This window comes from Notolepis coatsorum (genome assembly GCF_963971535.1).
Source record: "Notolepis coatsorum genome assembly, chromosome: 1".
Taxonomy (NCBI): Eukaryota; Metazoa; Chordata; class Actinopteri; order Aulopiformes; family Paralepididae; genus Notolepis; species Notolepis coatsorum.
The window spans coordinates 11,716,266-11,737,838 of NC_140165.1; the positions used below are offsets into that span (position 1 = coordinate 11,716,266).

A 21,573-nucleotide genomic window follows, 5' to 3' on the forward strand; every position below is an offset into this window, starting at 1 on the left:
GAGGAGAGAGGAAGAGGAGAGGTGAGGTGAGGAGAGAGGAAGAGAGGTGAGGAGAGAGGAAGAGGAGAGGTGAGGTGAGGAGAGAGGAAGAGGTGAGGAGAGGAGAGAGGAAGATGAGAGGTAAGGAGAGGAGAGGAGAGGAGAGGAGAGAGGAAGTTAAGGAAGAGGAAGAGGAGAGATGAGGAGAGAGGAGTTACCTGTGGCTCCATGGGCCGCTGCATGGCGGAGGTGTCGGAGGACGGGCCCCCGTTGGAGAAGGGTTCCGAGGAGCGGGGAGGAAGGGGGGGCTGCTTGGGAGGAGGGGCGGTCTGAGGGGAGCCCTGGATGTTCTTACGGTACCTCTCGTCGGCCTGAGACGGCGGGGGGAGGACGGGACACGAGACACATAAAGAGGGACGGTCGGGAGGTTAGGGTCAATGGTTCCTGATTTAACAACAACAACAACAACAACAACAACAACAGATGACTACGATCGGTGTGTTGGCAGACGACCGGTCGTCATGGAGGTTTAGACATGCTTGAAGCCCGGTCGTGGCAGGAGGCGCACAAGACAGAGAGACGTACAACGTAGACGACAGTACAGAAGAGCACTCTTAAATCAAAACAAGATATACCTGAGAAACAAGAGTGAGGAGGAAGACATGTTATTGAAACTTAAAGGCTGTCTCCTCTCTATTCCACCAGTCCACACTGATTGATCACCAGGCTTCTTAAAAAGATGTTTGTAAGTCGTCCACCAATCATTTTAATAATGATTTTCACGCGGTACGAGTTATTCCTGGAGGGACTACTAGACACACTGTACGTCTCAGGCGGCCTCATTTGCATTTGCAGACATGAATAGGTCTTTGATTGTACCGGATGCAGGGAGGTTGTTTTTGCACGATTCAATTCATTTTGCAGGAGGACATCAAATGTGGGGAAAAAAAAGCTATTTCACAGACGTGTCAATTAAATGGACTGTATTGTTCTACGTTAAAGGAACACGTGGGAAATTAGCTTACCGGGCGTCTTCTCCAGAGAGGGACAAGAAGATAAGATACCAGTTTCCTCTCTGTGTGCGTTCAGTAGAAAGCTATCTGGCTGCCCGTTAGCCTAGCTTAGCACATTGAATGGAAGCGGACAGTGCCGGTTAGCCTAGGCATTGTCCAACTAACACCTCTCCCCCGAAGGCTAACCGGCACTGTCCGCATCCATTCAGCTTTCTACTGAACGCACACAGAGAGGAAACTGGTATCTATCTTATTGTCTCTCTGGAGAAGACGGTAAGATAATTTCCCAAAATGTTGGCCTGTTCCTTTAATCTAAAAGAAAACCTATGACCCATTAGTCGACTAAGGATTTCTTTGGCAGGTGGAGACAGCCGTATTGACATGACCCATAACCCAGAGTGTACAGGCTTACGGTCTTGAATGTCAGCATGTTAGTATGGGCCTCAGCCGTCCACATGCAATGGCCCAGTACGTACAGTACAGTACAGTACAGTACAGTACACACTAACAGGAGTTAAAACACAGTACACACTAACAGGAGTTAAAACACAGTACACACTAACAGGAGTTAAAACACAGTACACACTAACGGGAGTTAAAACACACACACTTTCGCATGTCGCACGGGTCAACCTGGGCCACTCGAGACCAAGAGAAACGGCAAACGGGCTGACATTTATTTCTGAGTCGTGAAGAATACGAGAGGTATTCTTATAATGTGTAACCCCTTCACGTGTTCCGCTTTAGCTAACGTTAGCTACAAAAGTAACAAGAACCGTTTTTCTTTGCAGGGAAACCAAAATAAAATCATCACAAACCCGAAGCTTCAGTCTTTGTTTAATGTTCGAAACTAATCTTGTGCAAACTAGAGATTTTTTTTTGTACCGGAGCCAAGAACCACGATATAGAACTCCCTCTCATATGCTATTGATTATATATAAAAAAAAATAAAAATGTTTTCTCTCGGAAACCAGATTAGAACAAAACAAGTCAGGACCCAATTGATGGTGAATATAAGAGTGACAATTTGACATTTATGAAAAAAATAAGAATAATAATAACGATACAAAAGTGATGATGAATAAGCAAGTGGAAATGACTACACAGTCAAGCCCTGGTCGTGACCTCGCTCATTCCTAACTTTGGAAAAATATCACACACACTCATAATTCTAAGTCATCCTTCCTCTTTTTCTCTCTCGGGCCCCGCTTGAAGTGAAAAGTAAGATATTAGGACGTTCAGATTAAGATTAGGATGTACATTTCTGGAAAGAAAAGGGAGTTTTAGTAGTCAGGAGGCGGTAGTCATAGACGCAAGCAACAGCGAGTGCCAAGAAGAGGGGGGAGGGGGGAGGGGGGTTCGGCTCAGTTTTTTTTCTCATTCAGAACACAGAAAGAGGGACGGCTGCTGGTGGTGGTGGTGAGCCTGTGGCTTTCCTTTCGCTGTCCAACCCCCTACTCGTCTGTGACAAAGCGGGGCGGCTGAATGGGGCCTGCGTTTTGACAAATTGGCTTGGGGTAGAACGCTACAGGATCCAAAACAATCGACAGCCATTAACGGAGCACGGGAAGAGTACCAAGAAGCCTCTGGAGCCTCGTCTCCATTAGCTACTATATGTTCAGCCTGGCTGGGAGCTAGCCAGGGTCTAAGCCTGGTATGGGACAGGGTCTGTGTCTCCATTAGCTACTATATGTTCAGCCTGGCTGGGAGCTAGCCAGGGTCTAAGCCTGGTATGGGACAGGGTCTGTGTCTCCATTAGCTACTATATGTTCAGCCTGGCTGGGAGCTAGCCAGGGTCTAAGCCTGGTATGGGACAGGGCTTGTGTCTCCATTGCGCTCCTTGTAAATTCTCCAGTTGCTAGGCAACCTTTAAAAATCCACACCACCAACTGTGGTACACGAGCAAAACCATAATGATACAACGGTTGTCAGTTTTTTTGCGAAAGGTGGTGGCCAACGGCCCCGTCGGGGGTTTGGCCAGGTTCTAAAAAGACAATGGAGACGCTCACTGTAACGCCAGCCGGGGCCACAGCACGACTGAACCCTGGCTAGTGGAGACGAGGCGTCTGCCTCTCCAGTCGCTGCCTGTACTACATCTGTCCCGTTTCACAACCGTTTCAGATCAACTGGAGAGACGCGCAGATGACGCCTGAGGCTTTGTTTTTGTTCCGTAAAAAAAAAGGGGGGGGAAAACCATTGCGTTGCTCACACAAACCACCGCTGACTAACGTTATGGTCGCTCATGCTGTGCGGGGGGGGGAAAGGAGCAAGAAGAAGAAGCTAGAAAACGGTAGACAACGGAGGTAGGGGGAGCGCCGCCGGAGGACGTTCACCTCTCTGATTGGCTGAGGAGGATGAGGGACAGGCTCGGCGGGCCTATCGGGCTCCAAGCAATCGGTCGGGGGCGGTTTAGAGGCATCGAGGGGTTCGGTCTGAGCCGGCGGGGTGGAACCGTCCATCGGCGGGGTGGAACCGGGCTCACAGGAGTCCGTCTTCTCTGGGACCGGGGCGCGAGTCTCACCGACGTCTGAGGGGGCCGTCTGGGGGGTCTCCGGGGGGCCTCTCGTCGGAGGTACGGGGTTGTCGATGAGCTGAGCTTGCGGGGTTGCGGCGGTGAGGGCGGGCACGGGGGTCTCCGGAGGTTTGGTTTGATCGGGGGGAGGTTTGGTTTGGTCTTTGGTCTTGTCGCTAGGCGGCGGCTGCTTGTTGTCGTGCTGTAGGGACAGCAGGTAGACCTGCTCCTGCTGCAGACGCTTGTGGAGACGCTCCGCCTTGCGCTGCTCCTCCAGCTCCCTCCACTTGAACTCCTAGTGCAGAACCAAGGCGGCGTCGGGGGGTTGAGTCGAGAGTCGGGGAAAACAAGAGACAGTAGGAGAGCTCCATGCTGTGGCGAACAGACACCGGCTCTGAGACACCAGGGTTAGGTGATAGTAGTATAGTACCTCCAGAACCTAGGGTTAGGTGATAGTAGTGACCTCCAGAACCTAGGGTTAGGTGATAGTAGTGACCTCCAGAACCTAGGGTTAGGTGATAGTAGTGACCTCCAGAACCTAGGGTTAGGTGATAGTAGTGACCTCCAGAACCTAGGGTTAGGTGATAGTACTGTAGGAACCTCCAGAACCTAGGGTTAGGTGATAGTACTGTAGGAACCTCCAGAACCTAGGGTTAGGTGATAGTACTGTAGGAACCTCCAGACCCTAGGGTTAGGTGATAGTAGTGACCTCCAGACCCTAGGGTTAGGTGATAGTAGTGACCTCCAGAACCTAGGGTTAGGTGATAGTAGTGACCTCCAGAACCTAGGGTTAGGTGATAGTACTGTAGGAACCTCCAGACCCTAGGGTTAGGTGATAGTAGTGACCTCCAGAACCTAGGGTTAGGGGATAGTAGTGACCTCCAGAACCTAGGGTTAGGCGATAGTAGTGACCTCCAGAACCTAGGGTTAGGCGATAGTAGTGACCTCCAGAACCTAGGGTTAGGTGATAGTAGTGACCTCCAGAACCTAGGGTTAGGCGATAGTAGTGACCTCCAGAACCTCCCATCAGAGGATAGTGTCGGAGATAAATACACAATCTAAATATATCTAAAACAAAGCTGCTACACAGTCTGTCTTGCTCGATATATTTGAGTAGAACAATACAATTCCCCACAGGCACCAGACTGAATATGGTTCAAATCGACCCGACTTGAAACCAAGGAATGGATCGCGTCAAAAAAGGACATTAAACATACATTTTCAGAATATATATATATATATATATATATATATATATATATATATATATATATATAGTGAAATTAAATCATGGTGGGAAGAAATGGTGAATCAGCAGAAGGATAAATGACTCGATAACAGACACTTCAGTGAGGTTACACCAGACGAGCAGGGGGTGACTCACAACTAGCAGGAGAGCAACGTGTTCCTGTGCGTGGGGGATTTCCTGTGTGATAAAAACAACCGTCGTCGTTGTTGCACAAGTTTGAGTCAAAAACCTCAGTAACCGGTAACCATGGGGCTATATACACCCCAACCAGTGTGATGACTAATACGCTTTATTTACAGTCAGAGGGTCAGAGATTACGGTAGGTGCTTTACTCCCTGCCGGAGTCTACAAAAGGGTGAATTTACACTCCAGAAAGAAGTCAATGGAATAGATGGTGGTTTGATCTCATTCAACCGTTTCTACTTTATTCTTCATTGTCATTAGTAGGGTGAATTTGCAAGCGGTCTCTTAACAGACGTATGAATTGGGGACGGTCAAACATTCGCCAAATCACTTTGAATACGGGTGCAATTTACGAATAGATAAATGATAGGTGTGATCAATCATGAAAACAACAGCGTTCACTGTGCGAACAAACGGTTCAGGAAAGAAGAAACGGATGTAGTTTCCCCTGAAACAACCAGGTCTTTCTGAAGAAACAGACTTAGTTTCCCCTGAAACAACCAGGTCTTTCTGAAGAAACAGACGTAGTTTCCCCTGAAACAACCAGGTATTTCTGAAGAAACGGACGTAGCTTCCCCTGAAACAACCAGGTCTTTCTGAAGAAACGGACGTAGCTTCCCCTGAAACAACCAGGTCTTTCTGAAGAAACGGACGTAGCTTCCCCTGAAACAACCAGGTCTTTCTGAAGAAACGGACGTAGCTTCCCCTGAAACAACCAGGTCTTTCTGAAGAAACAGACGTAGCTTCCCCTGAAACAACCAGGTCTTTCTGAAGAAACAGACGTAGCTTCCCCTGAAACAACCAGGTCTTTCTGAAGAAACAGACGTAGCTTCCCCTGAAACAACCAGGTCTTTCTGAAGAAACAGACGTAGTTTCCCCTGAAACAACCAGGTCTTTCTGAAGAAACAGACGTAGTTTCCCCTGAAACAACCAGGTATTTCTGAAGAAACGGACGTAGCTTCCCCTGAAACAACCAGGTCTTTCTGAAGAAACGGACGTAGCTTCCCCTGAAACAACCAGGTCTTTCTGAAGAAACGGACGTAGCTTCCCCTGAAACAACCAGGTCTTTCTGAAGAAACGGACGTAGCTTCCCCTGAAACAACCAGGTCTTTCTGAAGAAACAGACGTAGCTTCCCCTGAAACAACCAGGTCTTTCTGAAGAAACAGACGTAGCTTCCCCTGAAACAACCAGGTCTTTCTGAAGAAACAGACGTAGCTTCCCCTGAAACAACCAGGTCTTTCTGAAGAAACAGACGTAGTTTCCCCTGAAACAACCAGGTCTTTCTGAAGAAACAGACGTAGCTTCCCCTGAAACAACCAGGTCTTTCTGAAGAAACAGACTTAGTTTCCCCTGAAACAACCAGGTCTTTCTGAAGTATAGGTTTCCCACGGAGCCAAACCTGGTCAATGAGATGAAAGCGCGTTGTAGGACCCGTGCTGCAACCAATGCTCTTAACCTGGATCAGAGTCCTGAGTCAATCCACCAGTGGGTTATAAGATATGTGACGAATGGATCAGTTGTATTGATAACAAGAAGATGATGAGACAGAGACACCATAGCCAGCGCTCCATAGCTAAACCATGAAGGAAAATATCAACAAGCTATATTACCGTTTAAAGATTCAATCTGATTGCATTTTTTTTTTTTTTTTTATAAAAAGGTGCTATAGATAACATTCAGCCACTAGATGTCGCACTAGAGCACCAGCATGTCATTTATCCAATCAGGTGCATCTCTTAACCTGCTCTTACCTCCCCTCCCCATGCAGCTATAGCCGCATTTCCCCAAGGGGATCAATAAAGGATTATTTATTCCACACACCTTTCTAAAAACTCTGGATGTATTGTTTTTTTTTAAGAATTACTCTACGTAAAAACGTTATCTATAGCAGCTTTAACAGATTTTATGTTGACATAAAATTACCCAAAATGTTAGAACTGTTGTTAAAACCCTTTGATGTCTATCCCCCTGGATATCAACAGAATCAAGCCATTTTAGATATCCAATCTACTTCCTTTTGAAATATTGCATAACACAGTCACATCTAGCCGCTCTGATCGGTCCATCAGTCACATCTAGCCTCTCTGATTGGCCCATCAGTCACATCTAGCCTCTCTGATTGGTCCATCAGTCACATCTAGCCTCTCTGATTGGCCCATCAGTCACAACTAGCCGCTCTTGTCGGTGTCCTAAACAATCGTCTAGTGAACAAAAGGCCACGCCCCTGAAGGTTGTCTCTTCACATATGCCTGTACGTGTATGTATATCTGTGTGTGTGTGTGTGTGTGTAGGGGTGGGAATCACCAGTTTCATCACGATACGATACGATATCGATTCTTTGGACAATGATACGATATTTGCCGATATCACAAAGTCTGCCACGATACGATTCGATTCAGGTGCCTGCGATCGATATGAGACGATATTATGTGCCCATTTAACACAATCAGTCACATTTAGATCAACTAAAAAAAGGCTACGGAAATATCAAGACGTTTTTATTTTTGAGCTCTTCCAGACATTTAAATGAAAAACAATCTATTGTTTTTAATACAAATAGACCTCCTGTTCACCGTTTTTGGTTCGTTTTTCTTATATTTATTATGTATTCATGTTTAAATATCAACATTATCTGTCCATCCTCAGTAACACACACACACACAGAATGCCCCTCCCCAGTCCCCACACACAGAAAGGTAGACTGCCCCCCCCCCCCCCCCGCCCCTCCTCCTTCCCCTCTCCTCTCTCCTGTTCTCTCTCACGGTTAGCTGCTTAGCTTAAGCAGCTAACGTAACGTTAATTTAGATCTGCCCACGCAACGTGGGCATAAAGGAACGGCGACGATGCAAAGCATGTTAGATGCATTTGACCCGTTGCAGGGAAAAAACTGCACAGACTTATATCGGGTCGCAAAATAGACGCTCTGTAGCGCTGTTCTGCTGTAATGTCTACACGGAGTTTCACACTACTGGGCGGGTATAAATAAAGCTGGGAACGATGTTAGGGCGGATACGAATCGCCGGATTTTCAAAATAAGAGTATCGCAATATGAATCGATCTTTTTACGTTGCATCGATCCTATTTGATTATTGATAATAGATCGATATATCGATCTGGATCGATGTATCGTCCCACCCCTATGTGTGTCTGTCTTTGTGTGTGTGTGTGTCTGTCTGTCTGTCTGTGTGTGTGTGTGTGTGTTCTCTCATCAGCAGCATGGCCTGTTATGTGCGTGTATATGCGTGTGTGTGTGTGTGTGTCTCTCTCACCAGCAGCATGGCCTGTTATGTGTGTGTGTGTCTGTGTGTGTCTGTGTGTGTGTGTGTGTGTGTGTGTGACTGTGTGTCTCTCTCTCACCAGCAGCATGGCCTGTTCGTGGAGCAGCTGTTGCTGGAGGATCTCCAGGTGCCTCTGCTCCTCCTCCAGCTGACGCCGGATGTACTCCTGTCAATCAAAACACGACGGTCACACTAGGGCTGTCTTAAATGCTTCGTTCGATGGGCATGGGATTCGAATATGTAAAAAAAAATCAACTCTGCCTCTCTTTGTTAATTACAACAAGCAATGCTGTTTGTTATTTAAGATGAGGTCGGACTCGGAACTGACAGATTTGTGTTCATTGTGCTGCTTTTATAAAGCCTCAAATGACGGCTTACAATATTTCATGGAAGCAAAGTGTTTTGTTTTTCTAAGATTTAAAAAGGTTTAAACTTTACAGCACTGACAAAGTTGAACAAAGTGCTGTACAAGTCCTACAACATAATTTTTCTTTTATTATTATAATCTTTTATTTCGAAGCTTCGAATTAAAATAGAATCTCGGCCCCGAAGCTTCGAATTCCAAAAAAATAAAAATCAAAGGTCAGCCCTAGGTCACACGATTGGTCAAAAAAAATCGAGGACGAGGAAACCAACGGCCAAAGAAAGCATATTTCTTTCCCCCGGCTCTACAAAGACTTTCAACTTTGACCGGTTTATTTCTGGTTCTCTTCCACAACCTCACAGACAGAGTGATGATGATGATGTGATCATGTGACCTGCTGAAGAAGCACTGGATGGAGGCACTTCTAAATGAATGGAAGTGGACTGTGCCGGTTAGCCTAGGCATTGTCCAACTAACACCTCTCCCGAAGGCTAACCGGCACTGTCCGCTTCCATTCATTGTGCTAAGCTAGGCTAACGTGCAGCCAGAAAGCTTTCTACTGAACACACAGAGAGGGAAACTGGTATCTATCTTCTCGTCTCTCTCTGGAGAAGACGATAAGGCTAATTTCCTTTTTTTTTTATCTACTTTTTCTCCCCATTTTTCTATTCTATTTGTATTCTACCCTCCCCCGTCTCGAACGCTGTTAGGCCATGCCTCCCATAAGCCGGCTGCAATGTGGACGAAGCCTTGCATCACGTGTCCCCTCCAGTACGCGAGGAGGCAGCCGTAGCATCTTTTCACCTGCACAGCGCGATCTCTCAGCGGCGAGGGTCTTGAGTGTCTGCGCCGCCCCCGTCGCTTCCTGATTCTACTGCGCAGGCGCACCAACCGACCTGTAGGAGTCGCTGTCCACAACGTCCGATCCCCACTCCCTAATACTGCCAATTGTATTAGTATGAACGACCAGCTAAGCTGGTAGCAACGCCGAGAGCTGGGCTCGAACCCAGCATCTCCTGCGTTGGTGGCAAGCGCCTTGCCCACTGCGCCACCTAGCCGCCCGATAAGGCTAATTTCCCCAAATGTTGGCGTGTTCCATTAAGTGTACAAATAGAGTATGTGAAAGAAATCAGCTTGAATACTAAAAACAGATTAAAAAGAAACACGGAACACAACGTCCACTTCTGCCTGGGTGCAAAAGTCTGCTAAGTATGTTGTATGTTGAACACAGCGCGTGTGTCCCTCTGATGCGCTCCTCAAACACACATGTACAACAAACAAGCAGTTCAGAACAGGGATGGGCATCGATATTCGAATAGTCAATAAGTTATATATAAAAAAAAAACGAATTGTTTATGCGAATATCGTTTAGTCTCAAAAAAAAGATTTCCCTTGTTTTTGCCAGCACGTACACTGTGTAGTGTATTGATTATTGATTAAGATGAACCACTTTACCGCTGAACGGCATGCTGGGTACAGCTCGCTAGCTAGCCAGGTAGCACAACCGTCTGACAACAGCCGGGAGAACAGAAAAGAAGGATGAAGAAAGAGAGACCGGGGATGTTACATGGTAGCAGCGTGTTGTACGTTTGCCATGTTGTTTCACTAAAGCTCACACATTTCAAGCATCAGTGATGTAGTAACGTTCAGGATTAATGCTTTTGTTCGCGGATACTATGCTGCCTGGTCGGCTAGCGCCAGCGGTTAGCAATGACCGCAGTCAGCTAGCTCGCTTGTTGGATGATCTCATGTTCGCTATAGAGTATAATATATATAAAAAAAAAAAAAAAAACGTTCACGTGGAAGCTCAGACATTTCAAACAGCAACTATGTAACTTTTGTTCCTGGAAATAACGTTAGCCTGCTGCGACTCACACTTGTGAGATTATGTCACGTTCACTATTAAGTACAAAGAAAGCGTTCAGTAGAAAGCTATCTGGCTGCACGTTAGCCTAGCTTAGCACAATGAATGGAAGCGGACAGTGCCGGTTAGCCTAGGCATTGTCCCAACTAACATCTCTCCCCAAGGCTAACCGGCACTGTCCGCTTCCATTCATTGTGCTAAGCTAGGCTAACATGATGCAGCCAGATAGCTTTCTACTGAACTCAAGAGAGGAAACTGGTATCTATCTTCTCGTCTCTCTCTGGAGAAGACGGTAAAGCTAATTTCCCCAAACTTTGGCGTGTTTCTTTAACGTGTGTGTGTGTGTGTGTGGGGGGGGGGTGAGTGTGAGTGCTCACACGGGAGCTGACCTGCTCGCGGTCGTTCCTCCTCTTCTCGTCGTCCGACCGGCGGCGCTCCTCCTCCTCTTTCCTCCGGCGGTCCATCTCCTCCATGCGCCTCTTCTCCTCCTGCTCGCGCCGCCGCTGCTCTCGTTCCTGCTGCCGCCTCATCTCCCGCTCGCGTCGCTGTTGCTGCAGGGGCACCGGGCGAGAGACACCGACGACGTCAATAAAGACTCTCTCTCTCATCGTTCAATTCTTACTCTCTGTACACGTCACGTCATCGTCATCAGGAGAGGATTTATAATAAAGACTCATCATCAGGAGAGGATTTATAATAAAGACTCATCATCAGGAGAGGATTTATAATAAAGACTCGTCATCAGGAGAGGATTTATAATAAAGACTCATCATCAGGAGAGGATTTATAATAAAGACTTGTCATCAGGAGAGGATTTATAATAAAGACTCATCATCAGGGCGGCTACGTGGCGTAGTGGGCAAGGCGCTCGCCACGAATGCGGAGACGCTGGGCTTGCCTGTTCGAGCCCAGCGCTCCACATTGCTTTCAGTTTAGCTGGTCGTTCATACTAATACACATGGCAGTATTAGGGGGTGGGAAACTGATGGGTGGGGATCGGGCGTTGTGGACAGCGACTCCTACAGGTCGGTTGGTGCGCCTGCGCAGTAGAATCAGGAAGTGTCGGGAGCAGCGTGAGCCTCCCACGCGTTACTCCTCGCCACTGAGAGATCGAGCTGCGCTGCCTCCCACGCGTTACTCCTCGCCACTGAGAGATCGAGCTGCGCAGGTGAAAAGATGCGACTGCTGTTACCTCAAGTACCGGAGGGGACTTGTGCTATGTATGACTTAGTCCACATTGCAGCCGGCTTGTGGGAGGCATGAAACAGCGTTCGAGACAGGGGAGGGTTGAATTGGATGATACGAAATTGGGATGGGAGAAAATATAGAAAAATGGGAGAAAAATTGGATAAAAAAAATAAAAATAAAGACTCAGGAGAGGATTTATAATAAAAACTCATCAGGAAATGATTTATAAAAACACTCATCAGGAGAGGATTTATAATAAAGACTCATCATCAGGAGAGGATTTATAATAAAGACTCATCATGAGAGGATTTATAATAAAGACTCATCAGGAGAGGATTTATAATAAAGACTCATCAGGAGAGGATTTATAATAAAGACTCATCATCAGGAGATGATTTATAATAAAGACTCAGCAGGAGAGGATTTATAATAAAGACTCGTCATCAGGAGAGGATTTATAATAAAGACTAGTCATCAGGAGAGGATTTATAATAAAGACTCATCATCAGGAGAGAATTTATAATAAAGACTCATCATCAGGAGAGAATTTATAATAAAGACTCATCAGGAGAGGATTTATAATAAAGACACTCATCAGGAGAGGATTTATAATAAAGACTCATCATCAGGAGGACTTATAATAAAGACTCATCAGGAGAGAATTTATAATAAAGACTCATCATCAGGAGAGAATTTATAATAAAGACTCATCAGGAGAGGATTTATAATAAAGACACTCATCAGGAGAGGATTTATAATAAAGACTCATCATCAGGAGGATTTATAATAAAGACTCATCATCAGGAGAGGATTTATAATAAAGACTCATCATCAGGAGAGGATTTATAATAAAGACTCATCATCAGGAGAGGATTTATAATAAAGACTCATCATCAGGAGAGGATTTATAATAAAGACTAATCAGGAGAGGATTTATAATAAAGACTCATCATCAGGAGAGGATTTATAATAAAAACACAAGATACTTGTGCCCTAGTGATATGGATAAGCGCTCAATGAAGAAACCCAATCCCCTTACCAAACATCTGTGCTACTCATAGGGGTCAAGTAAAAAGGTCATATGTGTATATGACTGCATTTATATACTGTAGCACTTTTATCCAAAGCACTTTGTGACTTATGCCTCACGTTAACCCATTCACCTCACCGACGGCAGAGGCCACCATGTCAAGGGGAACTCATCGGGAGCAGTTAGGGGTTAAGTGTCTTTGCTCAAGGACACTGCAACACGCTGCCTGGGAGGAGCCGGAATCTAACCGGGAACCTTCCGATTACCAGACGACCGCTCTACCTCCTGAGCCACTGTCGAGGGGAATGACCGCTGTACGTACTGTACGGTGGCTTGCCGCAGAGATTTGACATGAGCTGCCTGAGCACTGTTGTTCAAATGTAATCTTTAAAAAATATATATATTCTATTTATTTATTTCTGTATTTTTCACCCATCCCAATTTAGTCGTTATGCCAATTCCCTTCCTGGTCGTTGCGCGCATTGCCACACTGTCGGCCTGGGGAGGGTGTAGAACTACCACATGCCTCCTCCGATACATGTGGAGTCAGCCAGCCGAATTTCACTGGGGGAAAGTAACGCGTGCGGAGGTTCACGCTATTTCCCCCAGATCCCCTCCCGGCTGAACAGGTGCCCCGACCGACCAGTAGGAGTCGCAGTTTACAACGACCAGGACACATACCCCACCGGCTTCCCACCCGCTAACACTGCCAATTGTGTTAGTAGGGACGACTGACCAAGCCGGAGGTACCGCTGACAGCTGGATTAGATCCCAGAGTCTCTGCGGTGGTAGGCGAGTGCTTGGTCCACTGCGCTACCCAGCCGCCCCGTTGGTAAAATGTAATCTTACAAAATCATGAGAGATGATCACCGGCTTAATGAATCTGTAATGCCCAATTCAGGAAGCTACTCAAGAGGCTATGCAAAATATATGCAGTCAAAACGGGCCCATTCATAAAGCCCCTCGCTCTCCTTCCCCCATCCCTCTATCGCCCCCCCTCTCCATCCCTCCATCGTCAAGTCAAGTGCTCCTTTATTAATCCCCTCGGGGGGGAAATTAAGAGTGCCCCCTCTCTTATCTCTCCATCTCTCTTATCTCTCCATTAGGGGCGACGGTGGCTCGGGGAGGTAGAGCAGTCGTCTGGCAATCCGGAGGTTCCCGGTTCGATTCCCGCTCCTCCCGGGCAGCGTGTCGCTGTGTCCTTGAGCAAGACACTTAACCCCCTAATTGCTCCCGATGAGCAGGTCGGCACCTTGCATGGTCGCCTCCGCCGTCGGTGTGTGAATGTGTGAGCGAATGGGTAAAAAAATTTGAGGAACAAATTGCAAAGCGCTTTGGATAAAAGCTGCTATATAAAAAAAAGCAGCCATTCATCCTCCACGCTCACCTCCTCCAGCCGCCTCCGCTGCTCCTTCTGCTGCTCGATGCGCTTCTGCCTCTCGGCCAGTAGTTGGCGCTTGTACTCCTCCTGCTCCCTCAGCTGCTGCTCCTGCAGGAGCTGCTGACGCCGCAGCGCCTCCGAGCGCTCCTTGTTCTCCTGCTGCAGGCGGATGAAGTCGCGGCGCAGGGTCGACTCCCCAGGCTGGTTCACGATGGAGCTGGGGAGGGGAGGGGAGGGGAGGGAGGGAGGGAGGGAGGGAGAGAGGGTGAGGAGAGGGCGGGCGGGCTACTGTTGACACTCATAACACGCGATGTGATTCTTTACTTTTCTTCCGTGACACGGGGGGAGAAACACTTAGCTTCCCCAGTGCACAGTAGGGAGCTGGTGTTTGTCCTACTGGGTGAAACGAGGAACCACGGCCCCCCCGTTTATCATAATAAATATTATTTTCCACACCTCAGTCCACGGATAGGGTTGCCACGGTGATGTGGAATTTCCCATGACTAATGAACTCGTGACAACGAGCGTTACCCTCAGAGCCTTCTTTGTCTCCTTGGCGTGAAGTTAAAACTAAGTGAAAGTGAAACCTAAAAAAAACAGCTGCCGTCCACGTGTTCAGTTTATAATGTTATTGTCTGATTTACACGCTCGATGACACGTTTATTAACGAAAATTAACTAAATGTGTTTTATTTCTATGAGAACAATTTATAAAAAGCATATGCTGGGGGGCAAGTAATGGAACTCTGTGGAGCCTGAACACAGAGTAACACCGGTATCATCGACTACCGCGGCGAGCCTCGTCCTCGAGTGAGTGAGTGAACACACTAGAGAGGAGAAAATGCAAGTGGGCCGTGTCAAACTCGGATCAATAATATCTATTTGGAGAAAAGCATGTGAGGGGAACTACATCGGAGCAGGTGCTTTTGTTTAGCCTGGAGCGGGTTCTTAAAAAAAAGGGGGGGGGAATACCAACCATTTAAAGAATTCGCACATTATGTTCTTCCTGTGCCCCAGGCCAGTAAAGTCAATATCTCTCGCTCTCTCCTAAAGCTAGACATCAGAGAGAGAGCCTTCCAGTCTACGATGGTGTTGTAGTTTATAGGCACGCTGCGGATTCAACTCTTCCACCCCTGGACTCTCACCATTGCATCCTTTACGACAGTGGTTCTCAACTGGTCTAGCCTCGGGACCCAACATTTTCCTTAGTCATTAAGTCGCGACCCAAAATTTTGAACCACTATGATTTATGTAAAAAAAAAATTGCAGTAATACGCAATCTTTCAAAACATGAAATAAACACAAAAAAGTGCAACAAAAGTGCAACTATTGCTAAAAACCCAATGAAATAAAAGAATAATAAATAATATATGCTTCTTAGCAGATTTCTTAGCTTAACATAACAGACCTAAATTTGGGGGAACTAATGGGATAACTGAGGTTGCAACAAAAGTGCAACTAGGGCTAAAACCCAATGAAATAAAATAATAATAAATAATATGCTTCTTAGCAGATTTCTTAGCTTAACATAACAGACCTAAGTTTGGGGGAACTAATGGGATAACTGGGATTGCAAGAAAAGTGCAACTAGGGCTAAAAACCCAATGAAATAAAATAATAATAAATAATATGCTTCTTAGCAGATTTCTTAGCTTAACATAACAGACCTACGTTTGGGGGAACTAATGGGATAACTGGGATTGCAAGAAAAGTGCAACTAGGGCTAAAAACCCAATGAAATAAAATAATAATAAATAATATGCTTCTTAGCAGACTTCTTAGCTTAACATGCAGGGAACTAATGGGATAACTGGGGATGATGTTTGCTCCTGACAAGAGTCTCAAAGTCTGGGGTGATGGTAGACAAAGCAACTCTGAGGTCATGCTCAATGTCCAATCTGTTCCTCCGCTTTGTCTTCAGCTGGACCAGAGCTGAGAAGCCACTTTCACAAAGATAGGTAGTGAGAAAAAAAAATGTAAAAAAAAAAAAACATTTTTACTTTTTTTTTTACACACACTTCCGCGACCCACCAGTTGAGAAACACTGCTTTACGATGAGGTTTGGTTGACCCTCTCTAGCCGAGACGGACATTGTTTTTGTTTATTTACAAGGCCCTTATTGGTCAGCTACCTCCTTACATCACAACACTGTTGGAATGGAATTGTAGAACCCATGAAAATCGCCAGGTTTTAACATTAGAATAGGAGATACTGTTCTCACAGACAAAACATCTGAAATATCTCGGTTGCGTCCTGGAAAACAGCTTATCAGGGGAAAGCATGGCTCACCAAGCACTTACAAAGATAAATAACAGGACTAGATACCTAGCCAGAATCTCTAATTTTTTAGATCAGTCAGCGATGAAGATTCTTGCTGGAGCTCTCATACAGTGTCACTATGACTATGCGTGTGGCTCCTGGTACAACAGTGCCCCCAAAAGTCAGAAAATAAAACTACAGACATCACAAAACAAGCTAATCAGGGTAATACTAAGGCTACCTGCTCGAACCCACCTTGACCCATCTCACTTTGAGGTCATGAGATGGCTTAAGGTGGAAGATAGAGTAAACCAGATAGGGATGTGCCTAGTTCACAGAATAGTGCATGGGGTAGTGCCAGTGTACTTTAACAACTACTTCAACCGAATCAGAGACACCCATGCTTACCAAACAAGGCGCAGCTCAACTGACTTTGTGCCAGTCAGATTCAGGAGCTGTATGGGGAAGGAGTCATTTTTATATTCAGCAGCTGTCTATTGGAATAGTCTGCCCAGTGAACTGAAAACCATAGACAGTGCCGTTAGATTCAAGTCCAGCCTGAAGACATGGCTCAAAAGGGACTATACCTAGACACTTACCTTAAGGCACCCTTGCATGTTGTATGAGTCTGTATGTATATAAATGTTAAATGGTATATGTGATGTGTTGTGATGTCACGTTTTGTATGATGCATGTTTTAAGCATCACATTCCCCCACCCCCCTACAAGGACCACAATGGAAATAAGCTCTGAGCTTTTTTGTGTTTCATCCTTGGCAGTATATCCCGACTGTGCTCTTCTGTCACATGTTTATTTTTTATATTGTCAAATAAAGTCATTCATTCATTCATTCATGTGACCTATTCTAGTGACTGGCTAGTTCTTAACCCTTTCACTGTCGCACTACCAAGCGGTTAACCCTTTCACTGCCACACTACAGAAGGTTAACCCTTTACTATCACACTACCGTGTAGTGTGGCAGTGAAAGGGTTAAGGCTCGACACTTCTGCATTTTCCTTTGATGCCCCTATAGCTCATGGAATGACCTCCAACACGCGGCTCTACAGATTGAGATTCTCTCCTCTGTTGCAGAGTTCAGGACCTTGATCTCTAACCACTGTCTAAGATATACCCGTTTTAGCTTAGTTTGACCTCGTTCTTTCTTGACATGTTGTGATGTATGTAACGTCACGGTGACCAATTGCAGCCACTCTTATTGTCTGGGACCAAATACGGCCACGCCCCACTCCCAGTAAAAAGTGGGAATCTCTAGAATGGGTTTGGGGCGACGCTGTATACGGAAGTGGCTCTCAAGGTGACGATTAGACAACACTTTCTGTTGTCAGTAGATGGCAGCATTGGTTTAAAATTAAAAGGTGAAACTGTTGAAAACTACAACACTGCATTTCCCAAGAGCGTTAGCACTGGGATGGGTCTATATTCTTCGACGTGATCTGAACAGCGGTAAACTATTACTGCGACCTCGGTATAGCGACCGCAAATGGTAAACTAATTATCTTAACAGAAGTGCGCTGGTAGCGTTACATGTTGTCTAAAGGGGGACATATGGTACAATTTAAGATTCTAATGATAATCGGCATATAAAGGACAACATAGAGCATCGTTAATTTGTAAGAAACCTCAATGAAAACGGCGCAGGGTGCTATTGTTATGAAAATGTGATAGAATCCTATAAAAATGTGGACGCATTTGGTTTACGTTCACTTATGTATGTATGTATGTATGTATGTATGTATGTATGTATGTATGTATGTATGTATGTATGTATATATGTATATATGTATATATGTATATATGTATGTATGTATGTATGTATATGTATGTATATATGTATATATGTATGTATGTATGTATGTATGTATGTATGTATGTATGTATGTATGTATGTAACTGATCACTGAAAATGAGGGAAACCTCAGTGCCTCACAAGTATAAATAAAGGTTTGAAATTAACACTTTAATCGCCATGGGTTAAATAATTCATAATTTACCATCCCTCGCCAGCTCTATTTGTCTATGGAGAAGTTCCCCTTCTTTGCAGGGCTATAACTTTTTAAATTCTATTGCTACATTGCCATTATTATGGCCCATTCAATGTCCTATATGTATTGTTCAGGGTGTAGCAACGTTAAACGTTTTCATTCACATATTCATACTAAAATATGGTCTAAAGTATAAGTACCGGTATGTTTTTATCGTTTTCTGCAGCTTTCTTCAGAACATGATTTATAGCCCTAAATGCATTATATTGATGATCAGATACAGTTTGGTAGGAATCTGTGCGAGATGAAAAATGTCAACTGGACGTACTTCTAGAATGATCTACGTATGATCTGATGATGACCGGATGGGCGGGGGATCGTTTATAATTCCGTGGGCAGCGTTAGATGATTCATCCAGAGTGGGTCATATGTTCATCATAGCAGTTTATATGGAATACGTTAGAAAATAACGCTGAATCTTACCGTATGTTCCTCGCGCCGTTGGACGATCAGCGTGGAGTAGACCGTTTTCGATTATGGGATGTTGATCCTGATTAACCATTTCCAGGTTGTATAATACTATATACGTCCAAATAACGTTGTTTATTGAGTTAGGGGCGAGCGATTGATCATCCAGTGTGTTGAGATGGAGTCCGGCTACCGATCGCGAGTGCCCGGAGCACATATGGATGAGCACTTCCTGTTTGGCGCGCCCCTCCCTCTTGGCCGATCTGCCGATCGGCCACCAGATGGCGCTCTCGAACCGTTAGACAGTTGAGTGGAGCTCACCAGTACATCTCAGGGCTCCGGAAAGGAAATATGATTTCGATGACAGATTTTTGAAATATTGACATCAAAGACGAGTTACGGCGTCTTCGGCAGAATGAGCATGGCTAGGAATGACGTCTTAACTCGTCATCGGCGATCATAGTGTTAAATGATGTCACCTGGATGTAAAGTCTGGGGCTGAGATGATGTCACCTGAATGTAAAGTCTGGAGCTGAGATGATGTCACCTGAATGTAATATCTGGAGCTGAGATGATGTCACCTGAATGTAATATCTGGAGCTGAGATGATGTCACCTGAATGTAAAGTCTGGAGCTGAGATGATGTCACCTGAATGTAAAGTCCGGAGCTGAAATTATGTCATTGTTCCTTTAACACATTGGGTGCCAACGACGAGAAATCTAGTTGTTGGCCGCCATGCGTTGAGTGCCAATGACGAGAAATCTAGTTATTTAATCGTTATTTCTTTTATTAGCGATATCCATTAATTTTTCATCCATCCAGCCTCACGTTATAATTGGGACTGGCTCTGAGCTCGAAAAGGGCAAATACCGCCCCCTATCGTCTCCCGGATGGAATTGCACCGATTGGAATAGAGTCAATGGAAATGCATGAGAGAAAAAACCTCCGGGCTCCACATTTTACTTCTGAGCCATGAAACCGGAGACTATTGCATCCACTGAGGGAACTGGAAGAAGCGTCGTTTATGTGTTGCGAGGTATAACGTTGGATCAATAAACGCGATCGATATTTAGAATGGCGATCAGGAATTGGATTAATCTTTTTGCAGAACATCTGATCTGAGGTAAGGACTTTATTTTACCAGTATTGGGTTAATCAGAGTTTTTTTTCACAGCGTTCACAACGTGTCTCCTGTGTGTGTACAGTGTGTGCGTAACGTTAGCGCCAGGCACGGCATAGATAATCGATTTTTTTCAGCCCGCTTCTCTAGCGTGCATAAGTACACATATACTATCGATAATCTATCGTTTATTTGAAAACGATTCATAAATAGGCAGAAAAATGACAACGTGTTTTGTGTATTCCAGTAAAGAGCTAAAAGCGGATTTTTCTGGAATCACTAGAAATCTTCAAAATTATACTCTTATTCAAAACGGTATAAAACGGAAATGTACTGATGTAAAAAACAATCCGTTTTGTACATGTTGACTGCAAGCAAGTCATTGATAAGAGACAGGTGTATTAGACACATAGCCATAATTTAAGATATAGTTTATGCGTTCGCAAATGTGCTCGTCCTCTCATCGATTAAATCGCTGGCACTCAAGCGATAAATCGCGCACCCCTTGCTGGCAACCAATGTGTTAAGGAGCCAACAGTGATGCTGGTAACGTACCTGGGCTCTCCTTCCTGCTCTCCTGGTGGATCCTCCTCTTCCTCCTCGCTCCCACTGTACTCGTACTCCGTCTCATCTGCAGGGGGGGGGGGGGACGGACGACGACGACAGTCAGATGTCATTTCGGAAATATGATCACATCACACCCATACTCTACCCATTCCCTACACTGGCTCCCTGTCTCCTCCAGGATTGAATACATGGTCTCCCTCCTCACCCATCAGTGCATCCACAGCAACACCCCCCTCCTATCTAAAAGAGCTCATCGCTCCCGACCTCCACCCGCTCCCTCCGCTCTGGACACTCAAACCCATACACAGGACACACCTCCGCACCATGGGGGTGACCGGGCCTTCTGCTCAGCTGCTCCTCGGCTGTGGAATGCCCTCCCCGACCATCTGAGAGAACCACAGTCCGTTGAGGTTTTTAAAAAGGGGCCTAAAAACATTTCTTTTTAACAAGGCATTTGCCTAAATTATTCTTCTACTTTTAATTTTACTTCTATACATTTTTATTATTATTATTATTTTTAATTTGTATGTTCTTCCATTTCATTCGTTGTTTTATTCACTTTAATTGTTTTTATTCATTTAACTTTTTATCTTTATCTCCTGTAGCACTTTGAGATTTTCACAAATATAAAGTGCGGTACAAATTGAATTTATTATTATTATTTCCCATCACCGCTGGATTCTGTTGCACCACAGCAGTCCGAACACTAAACAACCTGCCCCCCCCCCCCCCCCTTGCACAGACGGGCAAGCATCGGAACTGAAGTGAACATGAACTGAATTGAAGTGACACTTGTTTTATGAGACTGTCCTGTAGGTATTTATTGTGGGGATCGGGAGGTGGGAGGTGGGCGTTTGATGTCCCAGTGCTTAAATAACATGCTGTACAGCAAACGATTACCACCAACCATAGTTGTGTGTGGCATTAAAGTATCTTGTACCAGCCATGCGGTATTAAAAAGGGGAACTACGTCCAATTTAAGAATGAACATAATGTTATATTATATCTAAGACAGTCCAGAGAAACGTGTGACGTCATCAGGCATAAAGACTGAATCTTCTCCATAGACAATGAGTTGGGAGAGATGGTAAACATGACAGAGCACCCAGGGGAA

General features: G+C 45.3%; 1 protein-coding gene across 9 annotated transcripts in view; it reads right to left on the reverse strand.

Moving 5' to 3' along the window:
• The window catches only part of LOC311241402 (mitogen-activated protein kinase kinase kinase kinase 4-like), a 144,524-nt gene that overhangs the window by 37,352 nt on the left and 85,599 nt on the right, over positions 1–21,573 (reverse strand). For 5 of the 9 annotated variants that reach the window (XM_084330211.1, XM_084330213.1, XM_084330210.1 and 2 more), the window contains exons 11-16: positions 20,448–20,523; positions 14,049–14,259; positions 10,833–10,994; positions 8,295–8,381; positions 3,326–3,799; positions 198–350 (exon numbers count right to left, since the gene is read on the reverse strand). In XM_084330211.1, coding sequence (XP_084186337.1) covers positions 198–350; positions 3,326–3,799; positions 8,295–8,381; positions 10,833–10,994; positions 14,049–14,259; positions 20,448–20,523 — 1,163 coding nt within the window. The remainder of the gene's footprint in view (positions 1–197; positions 351–3,325; positions 3,800–8,294; positions 8,382–10,832; positions 10,995–14,048; positions 14,260–20,447; positions 20,524–21,573) is intronic. The other 4 variants (XM_084330215.1, XM_084330217.1, XM_084330216.1 and 1 more) reach the window with 1 other exon arrangement.